At 41.4% G+C, this 18557-nt stretch overlaps 1 protein-coding gene across 2 annotated transcripts; it reads left to right on the forward strand.

Annotated features, from left to right (window-relative positions):
* PRSS35 (protease, serine 35) lies at positions 362-18260 on the forward strand. 2 transcript variants are annotated; one of them, XM_005684468.3, is made up of 2 exons: positions 362-635; positions 15289-18260. In XM_005684468.3, the coding sequence occupies exon 2, from the start codon at positions 15308-15310 to the stop codon at positions 16544-16546; it is 1239 nt and encodes a 412-aa protein (XP_005684525.2). In that variant the 5' UTR covers positions 362-635; positions 15289-15307; the 3' UTR covers positions 16547-18260. The 2 variants fall into 2 exon arrangements, with proteins under 2 accessions (XP_005684525.2, XP_017908422.1); XM_018052933.1 differs by lacking the exon at positions 362-635 and adding an exon at positions 8593-8628.

The raw sequence follows: 18557 nt of genomic DNA on the forward strand, positions 1-18557 counted from the left end.
CGGAGCCTGAGACTCAGGACTTGCCTGGTGGAGAGCCTGTCCCGGGTGGCGAGGTCCCAGATGGAGACGGGCTTGGGGTGGGGTTGGGGAAATGGCCCTGGTTCTTCTAGACAGCTGGCGTCTAAACTCGAGCTGGGGGACTAGGACACAAAGACACAATCCTGATCACCCCAGTTCCTCCAAGCACACACTCGGTAGTATCTCTGGACACTTTTTAAGGGATGCAGACGATCAGAGCGACAGAGCCCTTGTGAACTCACTCTTGAACTTTTCCTAATGTCGGGAAGCAGAGATTCTGAAGTGAGAGGCGCAACTCTTAGTAAACCCTCCCCAGGCCTGCATCTCTCTTGCTTCCCCTTCCCCTCCCGCCGCCTCCTCTCCCCTCACCTCTCCCAGCGTCCGCCCGCATCCACGCCCCCTTTCCCCTCCCATCTCGCGGCCGTGGCATTCAGCTCGCCGCCCACCTCCCCACAGTCTCCAGGCGGTGCTGGAGGACGGTGGCTGGGCGCCCGGCTCCGACTCGCGCTGTCCCGGAGCCCCACCCGGCTCTCCTGCCTCGCCAGCATTGGGGACCGCCTTACGGACACTTTGATTCGAGCTGGGCAGCGCCCCTGAGGACTGAGGAAGCTTCGCAGGTAAGGATGGAGACACCTCCCTTTCCCTTTTCCCCCCAAGAAACGGCGAGACACCAGAACATAGAAGTGTTCCTGAGAAACGCAGGACCCACCCCAGGGAGAGCTCCTTTGACGGGCGCTAAAGTTAGAGATCAAACTTAGCACTTTTAAGCCGTCAAAGAAACGGCTCTTGCAAGTAAGCAATTCTTTGTGCTGGCCTCTGCACCGTTAATATTTAACAGTGAAAGTGTTTGCATTGGAATATAAATGGAATTCTTTTTACTTAAGCACTACCAGAGGGGACCCTCTTTATTTTTATGATTATTAACAGATGCCATTGAGAAAGGTGTAAAATGCATTCCTGGAAGGTCTACTCTGGTTGAAAGCCTCTTGGCAGGATTACTATGAAAGCTAGGAATCTCTTGCTCTCTCATCAAGTTGGCTGCACAGGTCAGTGAAAGGAGCAGTGAAAAACATTTTAAAGTGAGGAGATGAAATGAAATTGAAAAGTCCTGGATTTACTCTAAAAAACTCTAGCAAAAATAAAGTTGGGGGCGGGGGAGACCACTGGAACAAGACTGGGAAAATATTGCTAGTTGTTGCCACAGGGTGATGGGCACGTAGGGGTTATAATTTTCTGTTTCATTCTATTTCATAGTTTTCCCTCTACTTTTGCTATTTTCTATCATAAGTTTTTTTTTGAAAAGTTGTAGAAACTCTACCTAATTCCTCTGACCCTTTCACACTATTATTGATTTGAAAGAAGCTGCATATCCTGTCTAGGTGGTTTTTCTCCCCCATTAACCTTTTTCACTTCTGAAATTAATTCTCATTCTATCCCAAGTGCGTCTGTCTCCACAGAGAATTATAAAAGTCATGTGCTGTTGCCTGGAGAACTATGCTTAGAATCTGGTTTATAATTTAGAAGAGAGAAGGTTAAAATTCCAGCCAAATAAGACATCTCAGCCTGAAAGTAGTGCCCGAGCATCATATGGAATTTTATTTTTATTAGGAAATACTAGAAGAGCTCGTTTAATGTGAGAAGAAGTTGGTCATGGATACTCTTTCTTATTTTCCCTCCAGACAGCTCGGAAACTGTTGTGCTTTTAAGAACCTTCTCTGTATTTTCAAATGTGAGATTGTTTAATCTAGTGCTTGGCACATAGAATGTGCTCATTGTGTTAAAATAATCAATTGCTAATGTGAGTTAATTATTTACCTTTGCCCAATGCTCAACTATCCACAGCAAGCATATTGCATTTTAACAGTGGGATGAGATTCAGAATTTCAGAGACTGAAGCTACCTCACTGGGTTAACTTTGCACATGAGAAATCTGAGATGAGAGGTTGGAAATAGCAAAGTTAAGTACGAAAGTTATTATTTTATGACTTTGCTTAACTAGAATATTTTCAAAAGCTTTAGAAACTTTAACAGATGTTTGCTTAGCTAAAAATACAGCGATCATAAGATGCTTTAAAGCCTGAAGAGTAGCAAACCTAATGCAGTCACAGATAGGCTTTGCTTTCAAAGGCCAACTTGTTAGACAGAAAACAAGTCAGGAGCCGCATGCTGTGCATTTCCTATGTCAGTGGGTGAGAGTCAGCAGAGGGTTCCCTTTGGGGCTTCCTTAGTGCCTTTCACCCCAAATTCGATTTACACACAGCATATCATTTGCACAAATTGAAGTGTACAGGTCCTGGAAAAATAACTTAAAAAACAAAGAGGAGTTTTTTCTTTTTTATTGTGATGAGAAACAGAAGTTGTGGGTTACTGTAAAATAATCAACTGTGTAACTTTACCATCTTCCTTTCCCTCCACTACTGCCAAAAATTTTAAGCAGACATTAATTATTCTGTCTCATTGCTGAAACTAAACTTGACGATAGTGCTATCGTATTTTGAATAGAAACTGGCACATTGTCAATGAACTTCCTTGCCATTTATTTTTAGCATAGAATCAGTGGCAAGCTTGCCCTTTAGAAGTGGGTTATGAAGTCTTTGGTAGACATGTGAAATATTTGGCAGGCTGAAGATTTTTCATGCCGCAGCGAACTGCCGCACCTTTGGGGGATTGTTTAGCGGCCCTGGAGATCATACTGGAAGTGTGCTGGCCCCACAGAGGTTTTGGGAAATCACCTGCCAGAAGGTTGTCTGGCTGTAGACAACATCATCAGCCCAAAGCTCGTCAGGATGGGCTTTGTGGCCTGGAGGTGGGTTTTCTAAATGTGATCAATTCCACATGTGACAACAATCTAGTATATTATTAACCAGTTTAGACTTCCCCCCACCCCATGAATCCTACATGTTATTTTAAACTAAATCTGATTTTTGTTGTTTAGTGAGTGTAAACCATTTAAATGTGAGATCTTAGATTAGGCAGCAGGCTAGCTTCGCCTCCTAGTGGTAGCAATAGGGATAGCAGGAAAGTTCCTACCCTAGGAGTTTAGGAATTTAAACTGCTTGAGGCTCACTGATGAGTGACTTGTGTTTTTTTCCTTTGTGATTTAAGCTAGAACTTTAATGTTGAAAGATATCTTAGAAGGCTTTTAGTTCAACTTAAAGACTAAAGAGGATTTATCGCAGAGATTTTTAAACAAGGAAAGAGGCTTTGAAACAATTCATAGGATTGTAAACACTGTATGCTTTTGTTGAATATACAAATTTATCTACCCGGTTCCAGCTCTCCAGTCAGCCTAGAAATACTACTCCACGTCACTGTAGTGTTTTATCATAATCTTCAAGATTTAGTTCTAAAATTGCGTGTTGTATAATTTATCTAAAAATGAAAATTTTCATTTGTGTTTAGGTCTCCAGACAGTGTTTTCCCCTACTACATCTTCCTTTCTAAACATCTGAGGCAGACAATCCAAAATTTTTTTTACCTGAGTGTATTCATTTCCTACTGCTGCTGTAACAAACTACTACAAACTCAGTGACGTAAAACAACACCTCACCTTATAGTTCTGGAGGCCAGAAGTCCAAAGAGGGTCAGTGCGGTTGCAGTTTTTTCCTGGAAGTTCCAGGAGAGAATGTCTCCTTACCGTTTGCAAGATCTAGCCGCCACCCGCATTTTGCAGCTTATGATTCGGCCTCACCCTGACCTCTGCCTCCAACTTAACAGCTCCTTCGTGTTCTTGACTCTCCTGCCCGCTTCTTATAAAAGGAGCCCTGTGATTACATCGTGCTCACCTGGGTAACCCAAGCTAATCTCATCACACAATCCTTAACTGAATCACATCTGCAAAGTCCTCTTTACCAAGTAGGGTCCTGGGGGTTAAGATGTGGCTCTCCTTGGGAGCTGTCACAGGCATAACTTGGAGATATTGCGGCTTTAGTTCTAGATCACTGCAAAGAAGCAGATTTTGCAATAAAGCAAGGTGTCCCAGAGCATATAAAAGTTACTGTAGTCTACTGTGTGGTAGCATTATGTCTAAAAAGCAATGCATATAACAGTTGAACAATACTTTATTGCTAAAAATGCTAACCATCATCTGAGCTTGAGCAAGTCCATCTTTTTGCTGGTGGAGGCCCCTGCCTTAATGCTGATGGCTGCTGACTGAGGTGGTGGTTGCTGAAGGCTGGGGCAGCTGTGGCAGTTTCTTAAAATAAGACAACAATGAAGTTTGCTGCATTGATTGACTCCTTGGGAACGATTTCTCTGCTATCAATGCTGTTTGATAGCATTTTACCCACCTAGAGAACTTTCAAAACTGGAGTCAGTCCTCTCAAAGGCTGCGGCTGCTTTATCAACTAAGTTCCTGTAATATTCTAAATCCATTATTATCATTTCAACAGTCTTCAGAGCATCTTCACCATCTCTAGAAACTACCTTCTTTGCTCATCCGTAAGAAGCAACTCTTCCATCTGTTAAAGTTTTTCACGAGATCGCAGTAATTCAGTCACATCTTCAGGTGCCGCCTCTCCTGTGCTATTTCCACACTTTCTATCACTTCCTCTACTGAAGACCTGAACCCCTCAAAGTTGGCTGTGAGAGTCAGTCTCTTTCAAACTGTGTTGTTACCACGTTGATTTCTTTCCATGAATCACGAATGTTCTTAATGGTACCCACAATAGTGTCTCCTTTCCAGAAGTGTTCAACTGACTTTGCCCATATTCATCGGAGGAATTACTATCTGTGGCAGCTGTAGCTTTATGAAACATATTTCTTAAATAATAGGGCTTGAAAGTCACAATGACTCCTTGATCTGTGGGCTGCAAAATGGATGTTGTGTTAGCAGGCATGAAAACAATATGCATTTTATGTTCATCTCTCTCAGAGCTCTTGGGTGATCAGGTACATCAATGAGCAGTAATATATTTTTTTTCTGGGTTAAGATTCCATTTTAATTAGATTCAGTTACTTAGAATCATTTCATCTCTTATAAACATTCGTGTGTTATCAAGGAAAACTAACTTACGGTTCTCAAAATTCAAAATCAATGAGCAGTAATATTTTGAAAGGAATCTTTTTTTCTGAGAGTAGGTCTCAACAGTGGGCTTAAAATATTCAGCAAACTGTGCCATAGAGAAATGTACCGTCATCCAGGTTTTGCTGTTCCACTGATAGAGCCCAGGCAGAGTAAATTTAGCCTAATTTTTAAGGGCTATAGGATTTTCAGGATGGTAAATGAACATTGGCTTCAGCTGAAAGTCACCAGCTGCATTAGCACCTAACAAGAGGGTCAGCCTATCCTTCAACGTTTTGGAGCCAAGCATTGATCGCTCTCTACATATGGAAGTCCAATGGCATCTTCTTCCAAGAGGAGGCTGCTTCATCTGCATTGAAAATCTGTCACTCAGGGTAGCAACCTTAGTGAATTATCTCAACCAGATCTTCTGTATAACTTGCTGCAGCTCCTGCATTGGTATTTGCTGTGTCACTTGGCACTTTTAGGTTGTGGAGATGGCTTCTTTCTTTAAACCTCGTGAAACAGCCTGTGCTAGCTGCAGAGTTTTTCCTCCACCCTCCTCACTTTTCTCAGCCTTCACAGAATTGAAGAGAGTACGCTGACTTAGGTTTTGGCCTACAAGAATGTGGTGGCTGGCCCGCTCTTCTGGCCAGATCATTGAAACTTTCTCCCTATCAGTAACAAGGCTGTTTTCTTTCTTATCATTCGCGTGTGCACTGGAGTAGTTCTTTTAATTTCCCTCAAGAACTTTTCCCTTGCGTTCCCAACTTGGCTAGACCCAGAAACTGACCCAGAAACCTAGCTTTCAGCCAATATCATCTCTCCACAGGCCTTCCTCATGAAGCTTCATTATTTCTAGCTTTTGATTTGAAGTGCAGCATGCAACTCTTCTTTCTTCACTCGAACGCTTCGAGGCCATGGTAGGGTTATGAATTGGCCTAATTTCAAATTGTGTCTCAGGGAACAGGGAGGCCTGAGGAGAGGGAGAGAGCTGGGGGAGAGGGCAGTCAGTGGAGCAGTCGGAACACATGCAGGACTCACTAAGTTCACCGTCTTATGTGGTTGTGGTCTGTGATGCCCTCAACACAATGACAATAATAACCTCAAAAGATCACCAATCACAGATCACCATAACAAATAATAAAGACAAAGGATTACCAAAACGTGGCGCAGAGACACAGAGTGAGCAAACGCTGTTGGAAAAATGGCACCTAGAGAGTTGGTCAATGCGGGGTTCAGTTCAGTTCAGTCGCTCAATCGTGTACGACTCCTTGCGACCCCATGAATCGCAGCACACTGCCATGTGGCAATTTGTAAAAACTCATAGAATCTGTGAATTGCAGTGACGCGCAATGAAACGAGGTCAGCTTGTACTTGGCGCACTGCGGTGAGGTCCACAGCAGTCCGATATGCATGAAATCCTTTATAAATATGTACCAGTGTTTGATCCTAATAATAACAATTGCAGTCATTTGCTGAGGGCTTACTGTTCTCTGGGCATTGTGTTTATGTATGCTGCTGCTGCTAAGTCGCTTCAGTCGTGTCCGACTCTGTGCGACCCCATAGACGGCAGCCCACCAGGCTCCACCGTCCCTGGGATTCTCCAGGCAAGAACACTGGAGTGGGTTGCCATTTCCTTCTCCAATGGATGAAAGCGAAAAGTGAAAGTGAAGTCGCTCAGTTGTGTCTGACCCGCTGCTGCTGCTAAGTCACTTCAGTCGTGTCCGACTCTGTGAGACCCCATAGATGGCAGCCCACCAGGCTCCTCTGTCCATGGGATTTTCCAGGCAAGAGTACTGGAGTGGGGTGCCATTGCCTTCTCTGGTGTTTATGTATAGGTTGGTACAAAAGTAATTGCAGTTTCAGACCATGAATTTTAAATCATTATAGCTAGGCTCAAATGCATCTTTATTAATCATAGTAGGAACCATTACAATCGACACATTTTTTGCCAACAAGAAGTGTTTGCTAATTCCTATAGCATAAAAATCTGTGCTTCGGGGTTTGATAAACTCCTGGAAAGTATTTTCTGCCTCCTGCTGGTTGTGGAAGTGTTTTCCCTGCAAAAAGTTGTTGAGATGCTTGAAAAAGTGGTAGTTGGTTGGTGAGAGGTCAAGTGAATATGGCAGATATGATGTTTTAGACATCATTTCTATAGTCTAAAATAAATATAAAATAAACAGCAAGTAATGTCTCTAGCAAAACAACAAAGCAAGAAATGCACAGTAATATGATACATAACATAACCACATTTATTTAAGAACGCGTTCCAGTATCAAACAGCCAAGTTCAATGATGCAAAAACGCAATTACTTTTGCACCAACTTAATGATATCTGTGTCTTACAAAAATACTCCAAGGTATTATTCCCTGTTGAACAAATGTAGAAAATAAGGTTTGGGGAAATTAAGTGATCTTCACAAATCATAGTGCTAAGAAGTCACAAGTGGACTTAAATTGGTTTGACTTCAAAACCCACTGCCTCCACCATCCTGGAAGCACCCCACTGTCCCTCTTGGTCGCACATCAAGCACTATTCCTTTTCCCGTCATCCTGATTTCATACTTTTTAGCTTAAATGTTGCATCCATTTCAGTGCTTTAGTTAGTGTCTAGTTAGAAGCCCACCTTCTCTAGGGGCTTCACTGCACTGGGAATTGAACTTTATAAAATACCTAGTCTCCTGTGCATATGCAAAAGTGACTTATGAAAGTTTTACAAGTATTCTCCAAAACCTAACACAGTTAATGCTCACTCTCCAGCTGTCTGCTATCACTAGTAAAGCCCCTCCTCTCCTGCCCCGGCCTTTTGCCTAAGCCAGCAGTTCTGTCTGCAGATCCAGACCATGATGTCTACCCCTTGTGTGTCAGTGTTGACTGAGCAGGGGGAGAATGAAAGTGGAGGAGGAGAGATGGCTGGAGTGTGCTTTCACATTTATGCATGTGTGTGAGTGTAGGCAGTGATGCTGGGAGGGGCGGATGGCTTGGATCATGAACGGCTAGATAAAAGACAGGGAAGTTGTCAAAAGTGGTTATGCAGTGATTGCTATGTCCAAATATGCATGAAGGTAGAAGCTGATGTTGGTCCTATAAGGCCATTGATCTGACTGAGCCCCCACAAAGTGTTTGACACATTAATGCAAAATTATGTCCCATGGCAGCGAACTATACACTTGAACTTGGACAACTACCTCCCTGTCTGTTACAAGGGACCAGGTGAAAAGAAAGGACCAAGTTAGTGACTCTATGACCTGATACAGATCTCTGATGGTAAATCAGCTCTTATTCATATACAGGAAAAAAAAAAAAAACACCTCATTCAAAATATTTAATATGGTGAGCAAGCATCTAATCTTTCCTTCATCTGCCTGCCCTACTTAAGTTAAAATGTAAACTTTAAAGGGTAACAAACCAAAAAATGAAAGAGAAACTGAGCCTGAGAATATTATTATGTCATGCTATGCTATATTGCCTTCTCCATACTTTAGAATAGATTTACTTAAAAAGTTTTTTTTTTTTCATTGTAAATTGCTCCCTCAGAGTAATTATTTTGACATTGACTGTTTCTTTTTAGGTTGAAGGCCTGTTGCAGTTCCAGACTTCTTAGGGTAGGTCCAGGCTTAAAATAATACATAGGAAATGCAATTCAAATGTTCTGTGGCTGGGTAATGTTTAATTACACTTAAGTTTAATAGCAATGAGAAAAATATATTACAAACCCACAGATATTCATAGAAATGAGTAGTTAGGAAAGCATTCATTTGGGATGTCTCTAAAATGAAACTGTCCTTGAACAAAAACCAAAACAAAGAAAAAGGGAGTTTTCAGAGTGTGTCAGAAACTATCCTGAAATAAAAATATTTGAGTGTAAAATTGACTTTTTAGAAAACTACAAGTGCTATAACTTTGCCTTATATAATTAACTGTTTTAAAGTGATATTAATTATGTACTAAGGTAGAATAGTAACTATTGGGTTGGCCAAAAAGTTTGTTTGGTTTCTCCATAACCGTGTATGGAAATACCTGAAAGAACTTTTAGGCCAACCCAAGATAAAAGAACTTATCATTGAATGTGTCCATGCTCTGGGCTCAATGGTAATTCTTTGCATATATCAATGTATTTAATTCTCACAATCATGAAGTTGAAATTACCATTATCTCCGCTTAGCAGATGAGGAAACAGAAACTTCATTGATGTTAATGAACTGCCCAAATTCAGATGCCTAATAAGTGGTGAAGACTTAGCCCAGGTCTTCTTACTCCTTGATCTGCCCTGATAACTACCATGCTGGCAGAGAAATCCAACTATTCTAAATACTTGTCAGCATTCACATTTCTAAGAAAGCATAAGCAAGCAAACAAACAAACAAAAGTAAGAGCAAGAAATGCCTTGTAGTTACAGGTAGTTATTTCTGTTAACAGTATATAGCAGGTACAAATGTGGACTACTATCTGCTCCATCAGTAAGCGTCTGTCTACAAATGCTGGTATTCCTTGTTTCCTCTCTAACTCCCTTTTGCTCCATCCATCTCCATGGTCCAACCCATAATCAACTATGTGTACACTGACTCATGGTGAGGACCATAACTGCAACCTCACTTTCATTAACCAAAACTGAAATTTGAAGCCCCAAATCCAAGCCATCTGGAAAGTGACAGGGAAGGTCACAATTATAATGGAAGACAGGAAAAAGGAGGAGGTTGAGGGAAAACAAGAGACATTAAAGCTTTCAAAATACTATAGCTGCTCCACAACTGGGGCCGTGTCTCTTTAGTTAGTGCTCTTGGGATGACAGGCATCTGTACATATATCCATTGAACCGTGGCTTGCTCTATCAGCAAGAGCTATCATTTACACTACACTGACATTTTACCATGAGACAAACTTAGATTTTCCAAAAGAAAGTGTCCCGAGACATTTGTCCAATTTGAAATTACAGGCCAAATTAGACTAAACCCATGTCCTTTATTACTGTGATTCTGAGGTCATATGACAAGGCTCTGCCCTTCCCGTGCCCAAGGATAGACGTGGGCATGGCTTTTATTCCTGTGCTACACTGCAGCTGAGTCCCTCAAAAGGCGCTGGCCAGCTGACGCTCTTGCATCATCTGTAGCATTGGATGTTGGAGGCATTACAGACAAACCTACTGAATTTGAATCTTTTCAGATGTATTATTAAATCACTTATATGAACGTATGGTTTTTTTCCTACCAAAGGCTGAATCTTCCAATATTATTGTTGTTGTTGTTTAGTTGCTAAGTCATGTCCAACTCTTTGAGACCCCATGGACTGTAGCCTTCCAGGCTCCTCTGACCATGCAATTTCCCAGACAAGAATACTGGAGTGGGATGCCATTTCCTACTCCAGGGGATCTTTCTGTAATAGCTGTTGCTAATGCAGGAAAAGCGTGAAGTTCAGAATAAATTTACTTTGTACACAAAAAGGAAGCAGGGGACATGTGAAACCTGGTTAAGCAGTCATCCCTGGAAAAACCTTCTGAGAAGGGTCTCAAGCTGCTGCCCCAGGGCTTTGGCTGCTGTGGTTCTGAAACTGTACTGAGTATCAGAGTTGCCTGGAGGGCTGGTTAAAACGTACACAGCTGGGAACCCACATCCCTCCTGGAGAGTTTTGAACAGTAGGTTTGGGTTGGGTCCTGAGAATGAGCATTATTAACAGGTTCCTAGGGGATGCTGACACTGCTTGTTTGAGGCCTGCAACCTGGGAATTCCTCGATGTGACAGAGTTTATTCTGCAACATGCAAGTATAGAATCCTACTAACAAAGTGAAAATATTCTTTTGAGTGGTTTGTGTTTCAGTTTGAAGCCAAAGGCAGGGGGGAAAAAAACAAAAAACAATGTCCCTGCTCAGAGCAGTCAGGAAGGAGGCATTCCCCATTATTCACAGGAGGGTCTACCTTTTTGTTCTATTTAGGCCTTCAACTGATTGGATGAGGCCCACCCACATTAGGGAGGGCAGTCTGCTCACCTTAGTCTACTAATTCAAATGTTAATTTCATCCAGAGACATCCTCTCAAACATACCCAGGATAATATTAGACAAAATATCTGGGCACCTTCTGGCCCAGTCAAGCTGGCACATAAAATTAACCATTACCTGTGGCTCTTAAAAGTCTGCCTACAGAATTAATGCACAGGGTGCATGTTTTATTTGGTAAAGAACAGGGAAACTTGATTCATATTCCAGTTCAGTGATTTGCATAGTAAAAAACCACCTTGTCAATTATAATTCAGTATTTGCATTATGCCTATCCAAGCCCTAAGTAGCTAAAAACTTGCAAGGCTAAATTAAACAGCACTGACAACAAAAACAGAAACATGTGTGCCATACCACAGCACCTAGACTTAGATGCTCTTTCTTTTGCTTGGGAATGCCTTTGACACATTTATTACTCTGCAGATCACTATTGTCAAACGTTAAAACGTACAATGTGATTCTCTGTAGTTTTTAATGAAGACAATTGGCTGACTCAGTCTTTACTGTAATCATATATTAAGCATACAATGAATGGCTATTATCATGCATGTAGGGCTTAAAATAATTTTTTAAAATATTTCTTATACCAAAAATTTTGTTTGATTGACATTTTGCTAAGGATCAGATAGATATATATTTATGTATCTTTTAAAAAATCATCTACTTTGGTCTGTTGATAAACTAAGAGGCAGCAAATAACTGATTTTAGCATTTTAAGGGAAAGAACTTTTCATCTTGGGAACTACCCAATAAAAAAACATAATTTCAAGATCTCAATAGTTACTGAGCTGTTAGCCTTATTCATTCCAATCCAATTAAATAAAATGGATGAAATACTCATGAAAACTGCATAGAAGGTACAAAATATTAAGTGGTTCAACAAAATCATTACCAATATAACTACTGTTTTGTGTAAAATCAAATTTGCCATGGTAGTGACTAGAAAATATTGTACATGAGTGTAGATTTTTCCTGAAATGTATTTACTGATTTGGGGGACAATATCCATCCATCTACCGAAGAATGGCCTGTCTCCAAAATAAAGTACAAGCTATTAGGCAAACAATGCAGTTTAATATTCACCAAAATCACCATTACTTAGCATTCAAGTGTGAGCAAATAGAAAAAAATGGTAAAGATTTTTCTAAAGTAGAAGTAAAGATTATTCTAAACTTGCTCAACATGTTTTAATATACAATGATTCAAAATAATTATATTTTAATAAAAAGATCATGTTTAAACAACAAAGAGATTAATGTAGTATATGTTTTTGTTTTATCAGAAGAATGTTATTAGTTTGTTAATAAAATTTCATACTTGGCTATGGCAAGATGAACTCTGTTGTGTCACGAGATGCCCATATTTGGCTCTGCATCAGAGGCAACTTCTGCTTTTCCTGCCAGTGCTCAGGATCTTAGGGGTGTACCCTGGTTTGTGGGCCATTCCTGACATTCTGTATTAACTTTCTTTTCCATGCAAAGGCTTATCAGAAAGCTGTGAGAGTGAAGGTATTACAGGCATAAACTAACCTTGAACTGCCTTTGGTTTATACAAAGTGCAAAGCATTTGCTAAGCCTGGATATGTTAACTATTAGTTTAAAACAACTTGGAACATAGCTCACAAATTTCCAAATTGCTGCTCCAAAGAATGTTACACTCCCCCTTAACTCTCACAAAGCAATAACTGACCAACAGCAGTTCTAGGAAGAGATTTACATGCCAGCAAACCTAGGGAAGCAGGAAAAGAAGGCAAGAAGATGTAAATAATAGATAAGATATTATACAATTCACCAAGTACTGGCAACTTTCAATGGCTCTCAGGCGATGAGACTCATGATGAAAGGGTCCCATTAAACCTATGGTTTAATCACAATCGTGCTCCCCCAAGTGGTAAATCCAGGACAATTGCCTGTGCTCCATAAATTCTTACAATTTTAATATCCAGTAAAATGTCACTATAATGCATTTTTGTACATTGCTTTGCTTGGGTGGTATTTCCAAACACAACTTTGTTTTTAAAAAGAACAGGGTATATTTTTCTTATTTTTGAATAAAACAGCCTGTGCTGTGTACTCTTTATGAGAAGGGGTTCTGCTTGTAAAAAAAAAAAATCAAAGCAGGTCAATAGTAAAGGAGCTCCTTTATTTCTAAAACTTCTAGTGAATATTTTAGACTATTATCTGATGATTTAAAAAAATTTTTTAATGTAGACCATTTTTGAAGTTTTATTTATTAAACTTTTTTAAAATTTATTTTTAATTGGAGGATACTTGTTTTGCAATATTGTGTTGGCTTCTTCCATACGTGAATCAGCCATAATATGCCCCCTCCTTCTTGAACATCCTCCCAACCCCATCCCACTTTTCCAGGCTGTTAGAGTACTGTGTTGGAGAAGGCAATGGCAACCCACTCCAGTACTCTTGCCTGGAAAATCCCATGGATGGAGGAGCCTGGTAGGCTGTGGTCCATGGGGTAGCGAAGAGTCTGACATGACTGAGCGACTTTGCTTTCACTTTTCACTTTCACGCATTGGAGAAGGCAATGGCAACCCACTCCAGTGTTCTTGCCTGGAGAATCCCAGGGACGAGGGAGCCTGGTGGGCTGCCGTCTATGGGGTTGCACAGAGTCGGACACGACTGAAGCGACTTAGCAGCAGCAGCAGGAGCAGAGTACTGTGTTGAGCTCCTTGTGTTATACAGCAACTTCCCATTTTTTCTTTTTTTCCACTCAGTCGTGTCCGACTCTTTGCCACCTCATGGACTATACAGTCCGTGGAATTCTCCAGGCCAGAACACTGGAGTGGGTAGCCTTTCCCTTCTCCAGGGGACCTTCCCGACGCAGGGATCGAACCCAGGTCTCCTGCATCGCAGCCAGATTCTTTACTAGCTGAGCCACAAGGGAAGCCCAAGAACACTGGAGTGGGTAGCCTTTCCCTTCTCCAGTGGCCCTTCCAGACCCAGGAAGTGAACCGGGGTCTCCTGCATTGCAGGCAGATTCTATACCAACTGAGCTGTATATGATAATGTATGTTTCAATGTTGCTCATAACTCGTCCCGCCCTCTCGTTCCCTTGCTGTGTCCAAAGTCTGTTCTCTATGTCTGCATCTTTATTTCTGTCCTGCAAATAGGTTCATCAGTACCCTTTTTCTACATTCCATGTAGATGCATTAATATTCGATAATTTATCTCTGACTTACCTCACTCTGTATAACAGGCTCATTTGTTTTACATTTTTTTTGTTTGTGAGGCACGTGGGATCTTAGCTCTCTGACCAATCTCCTGCATCCAGGGTTGGGGACGGGGCGGGGAGCAGGGTGGTGGTGAAGTCTTAGCCAGTGGACCGGCAGGGAAGGCTCTATTATTTAATGATTTTAATTGCACCATCAATCAGCTTGGTCTGCAAGCCGTGATTCAGGGAAATAGTGTATTCTAGTGAAGGCCTTTTTGAAAATAAGTTTTTTCCAGTGAATGCTTTTTTGAGCTCTGTGCTAGTCATTTACATTCTAGAGATGAGGAATTTATGGTCCATGCCTTTATTAAGATGCTAAGTTCAGGGATAGTGTCAGACATCTGTCGTTATCTTTATTTCTAAATCATCTGAGATAAGGTTGCAGGAGACCTTGGAAGGAAGAGGGTGTGGCTTAGGCAACAGAGGACACCACTCGCCCTTCTTATTCTCCCATGTGTTGGGCTGTCTGGAAAGGAAGAGGGGAAGATGGTAGGCGGGGGTGGGATGCATGGGGATTAGTGCTGGTAGAGGGAAGTTTGAGTGAAATCAAATTCACTGATTTCGGATGTCTGTAAGAGCCTGCTTAGTATGGTGTTTATCTAATCTCAGTAAAATCTAAGTACAGTGAAAATAAGGACTCCTCTTAGTGGTGAAGCTGCATTTAGGACTCAAAATCTAAATGAAGGGTAATTAACATTTAAATAGAAAGCAGTGTAGGTTCGTCTGTACCACATTTCTAGATTCCACGTATATGCATTAATATATGGTATTATTTTTCCTTCTGACTCATGTCTGTGCACTGCCATGTGTAAAACAGATAGCTAGTGGGAACCTAATGTATGGCACAGAGAGCTCAGCTCAGTGCTCTGTGGCGACCTAGGTGGCTGGGGTTGGGGGTGAGGGTCTAAGAGGGAGGTGATGTTTGCATACCTGTAGCTGATTCACTTTGTTGTGCAGCAGAAACTAACACAATGTTGTAAAGCAACTGTACCCCAATAAGATGAAAAGCATAAAGCTTCCTTTTTTTTTTCCTTCTTGTTTTAAAGGACAAGATAGAAGAATAAAATGGGAGCTATGCTCTTCAGGTTGATGCTTTTCACCCTTGGGTGGACCCTCATCGATGGATCTGAAATGGAACAGGATCTTATGTGGCACGTGAGAAAAATACCCCGACTTGTCAGCGAAAGGACCTTCCATCTCACCAGCCCGGCTTTTGAGGCAGACGCTAAGATGGTGTTAAATCGAGTGTGTGGCATCGAATGCCAGAAAGATCTGCCAGCCCCCAGCCTTTCTGACCTGGAAGACTCTCTCTCCTATGAGACTGTCTTTGAGAATGGGAGCCGAACCTTGACCAGAGTGAAAGTTCAAGGTTGGGTCCCTGAGCCAATTCAAAACCTCACCTCACAAGGAGCACCCGTGAGGAGAAAGAGACAGGTGTACGGCACCGACAGCAGGTTCAGCATCTTGGACAAGAAATTCTTGACCAATTTCCCTTTCAATACGGCGGTGAAGCTCTCCACAGGCTGCAGCGGCATTCTCATCTCTCCCAGCCACGTCCTAACCGCTGCCCACTGTGTCCACGATGGAAACGACTACATCAAAGGCAGCAAAAAGCTACGAGTAGGCTTGCTGAAGATGAGAAATAAAGGGGGAGGCAAGAGACGTCGGGGGTCTAGGAGGAACAGGAGGGAAGTGAGTGGTGCTGGAAGAGAGGGGAGCCAAGACAGTCTGAAGGAGACAGCCAAGGCTGGAAGGAGGAGAAAGGGGTCTGCTCGGGGTCAGAGAGCTGCTGACGGGAGGCCCTCCTTCCAGTGGACCCGGGTCAAGAACACCCACATCCCCAAGGGCTGGGCTAGAGGAGAGAGTGGAGACCCGGCCCTGGACTATGACTACGCCCTTCTGGAGCTGAAGCGCCCTCACAAGAAGAAATACATGGACCTGGGAGTCAGCCCCACCATCAAGAAGCTGCCCGGTGGGATGATCCACTTCTCAGGCTTCGATCAGGACAGGGCCGATCAGTTAGTCTACCGGTTTTGCAGCGTGTCTGATGAGTCCAATGACCTCCTGTATCAATACTGCGATGCCGAATCAGGCTCCACTGGCTCCGGGGTCTATCTGCGTTTGAAAGAGCCAGACAAAAAGAGGTGGAAACGCAAAATCATCGCGATCTATTCTGGCCACCAGTGGGTGGATGTGCATGGTGTTCAGAAGGACTACAACGTGGCCGTGCGCATCACGCCCCTCAAGTATGCCCAGATCTGCCTCTGGATGCATGGGGATGATGCCAGTTGTACCCACGGCTAACAGATACCTGAAACGAGGTCGTCGATCATCCGGACATGGCAGAGAAAAGCAGTTTTGATTTATTGTAGCGAAGATCACTTCATAGGTTTTGCCCGGACTTGAATCCTGTCAGTAGCATTTCAACATTTTTAATGTTTCCTTCTTGCAAATTAAGAGCTATTCATACATTTAAAAAAATATGTAGGTATACATCTTGAAACTAGATGGGTACTTTAATGCCAAGTGTATATTCTTCTTTACAGGGTGATGTTTCATTTGTCGGAAAGGTTTTGTTTCTTTCTGCCTTTTTAAAGATTGGACACAAAAATTTTAAGCATAAATATGTGATTTCTCAATGGACTAACTCTCAGAGTCCTACTCTAAAAAGAGGCTTATAGGGTGCTGGTTGCATATTAAATGTGGAACTGCATATACAGAAGTGGACAGTCCCATGGCTACAATCAAATTTGAGGCAGTAATTTACAACACACTCTGTACTACTCTGAGATAGACCCATTCAGCCTATGCTATCCCTCTTTGTTTATATTGTGTTTTCCATTGAGTCTAAGAAACTTTTAGGTTTGTTTTTAAGAATTACAAAGAACAGAAAACTTTAGAAATAAAACTATTAACTATTTTACTGCCTGAAAAATACCAACTGAAGTGTTCTTATTTATGGGAGAAATACTTTGTTCTATGAAATAAATTTAGTTTAAAAATAGGGAAGTTGAAACATTTTAAGATTTCAAGTTTTTAACTCATTCAAAATATGGACTTTTCAGGTATGCGTAGGGAAGACAGTTTAAAAGTTATAAACCATCAGGTATTGAAAGCTTGCATCATTTTACGCCACACAATCTCCTGTGAACGAGGTGTTACAGTTTTAGACAAGGACATCTAAGTCTTTTTCAAGGAAAAGCCCTTTCATCCCCTTGACAAAGTTATTTTCTTAACAGGGCCGGAGATATATTATTGGTGATTTCTCTGATTAGGGGATTTTTATATATGTCCTTTTAATAAGATGAGTATAATTTATGAATATAATTTTTTTTAAATGATTGTTTTTACTAGGGACCAAAGCTATATCCTCACTTGGGCAGTCTCAGAAGACAAGAGTCCAGTGACCGCCCTGGGGCAAAACTCAGAGTAGGCATTGAATACTGTTTCTTCAATGAACAGATATTTGCTGAATGACTTGTACGAAGGTTGTGCTGTGCTCAGTTGCTTAGTCATGTCCGACTCTTTGCAACCCCGTGGACTGTAGCCCACCAGGCCCCTCTATCCATGGAATTTTCCCAGCATGAATACTGCAGTGGGTTGCCATTTCCTCTTCCAGGGGATCTTCCTGACAAATAAGTGCGTTAGTTTAGGCCATTGTGTTTAAAGGGTTTTAGTGATCTGTAACTGAGTGCACTATAAAACTTAGGAGCTGTAGCTAGCCCTGATTTCTGGGCTGTTCTTCCTGGCAGTTTCAAGGATACATATTCTTCTTTTGGAACAAACCCAAGTCATTGATTCTGCCTGAGTTCAAAGTTATTTTACTTGTTATTATTTTCCATAGTAAGAAGTTATACCCTTGTCTAGTATGCAAAGGGAATACATGACTAGATAATTATAAAAAGTGATTTTGTAAATGGTGTTGAAAATAGCTGAAATTTCATACAAGTTATATTCTTTTATAACATGAATCTGTTAGAAATCATTCAATAAAAAATAAATCAACTGTAACTCTTACTATGTTTGTATATATGTTTTATATACAGGGTTTTAGCAAGTATTCAATTAAACTGCTTATTAAAAAAAAATTCTATTTAATTCTAAGCACTTTTTGCTGGGAAGTATTTAACTACCAGTAATAGTGGAATATGGCTGTTGTCTCAAAAATTTTGATCAGATCCTTTTTGGGGAAACATCTATATGATCACTGTGACTCAAACATTTGCATACTTGCAAACACACACACACACACATTCCTCATCTTAGACTGTTAGAAAATAAGTCCTAGGTTTGAGTCAGTTTGGAGGAATTTAGA

The sequence above is a fragment of the Capra hircus genome, chromosome 9 (genome assembly GCF_001704415.2).
Source record: "Capra hircus breed San Clemente chromosome 9, ASM170441v1, whole genome shotgun sequence".
Taxonomy (NCBI): Eukaryota; Metazoa; Chordata; class Mammalia; order Artiodactyla; family Bovidae; genus Capra; species Capra hircus.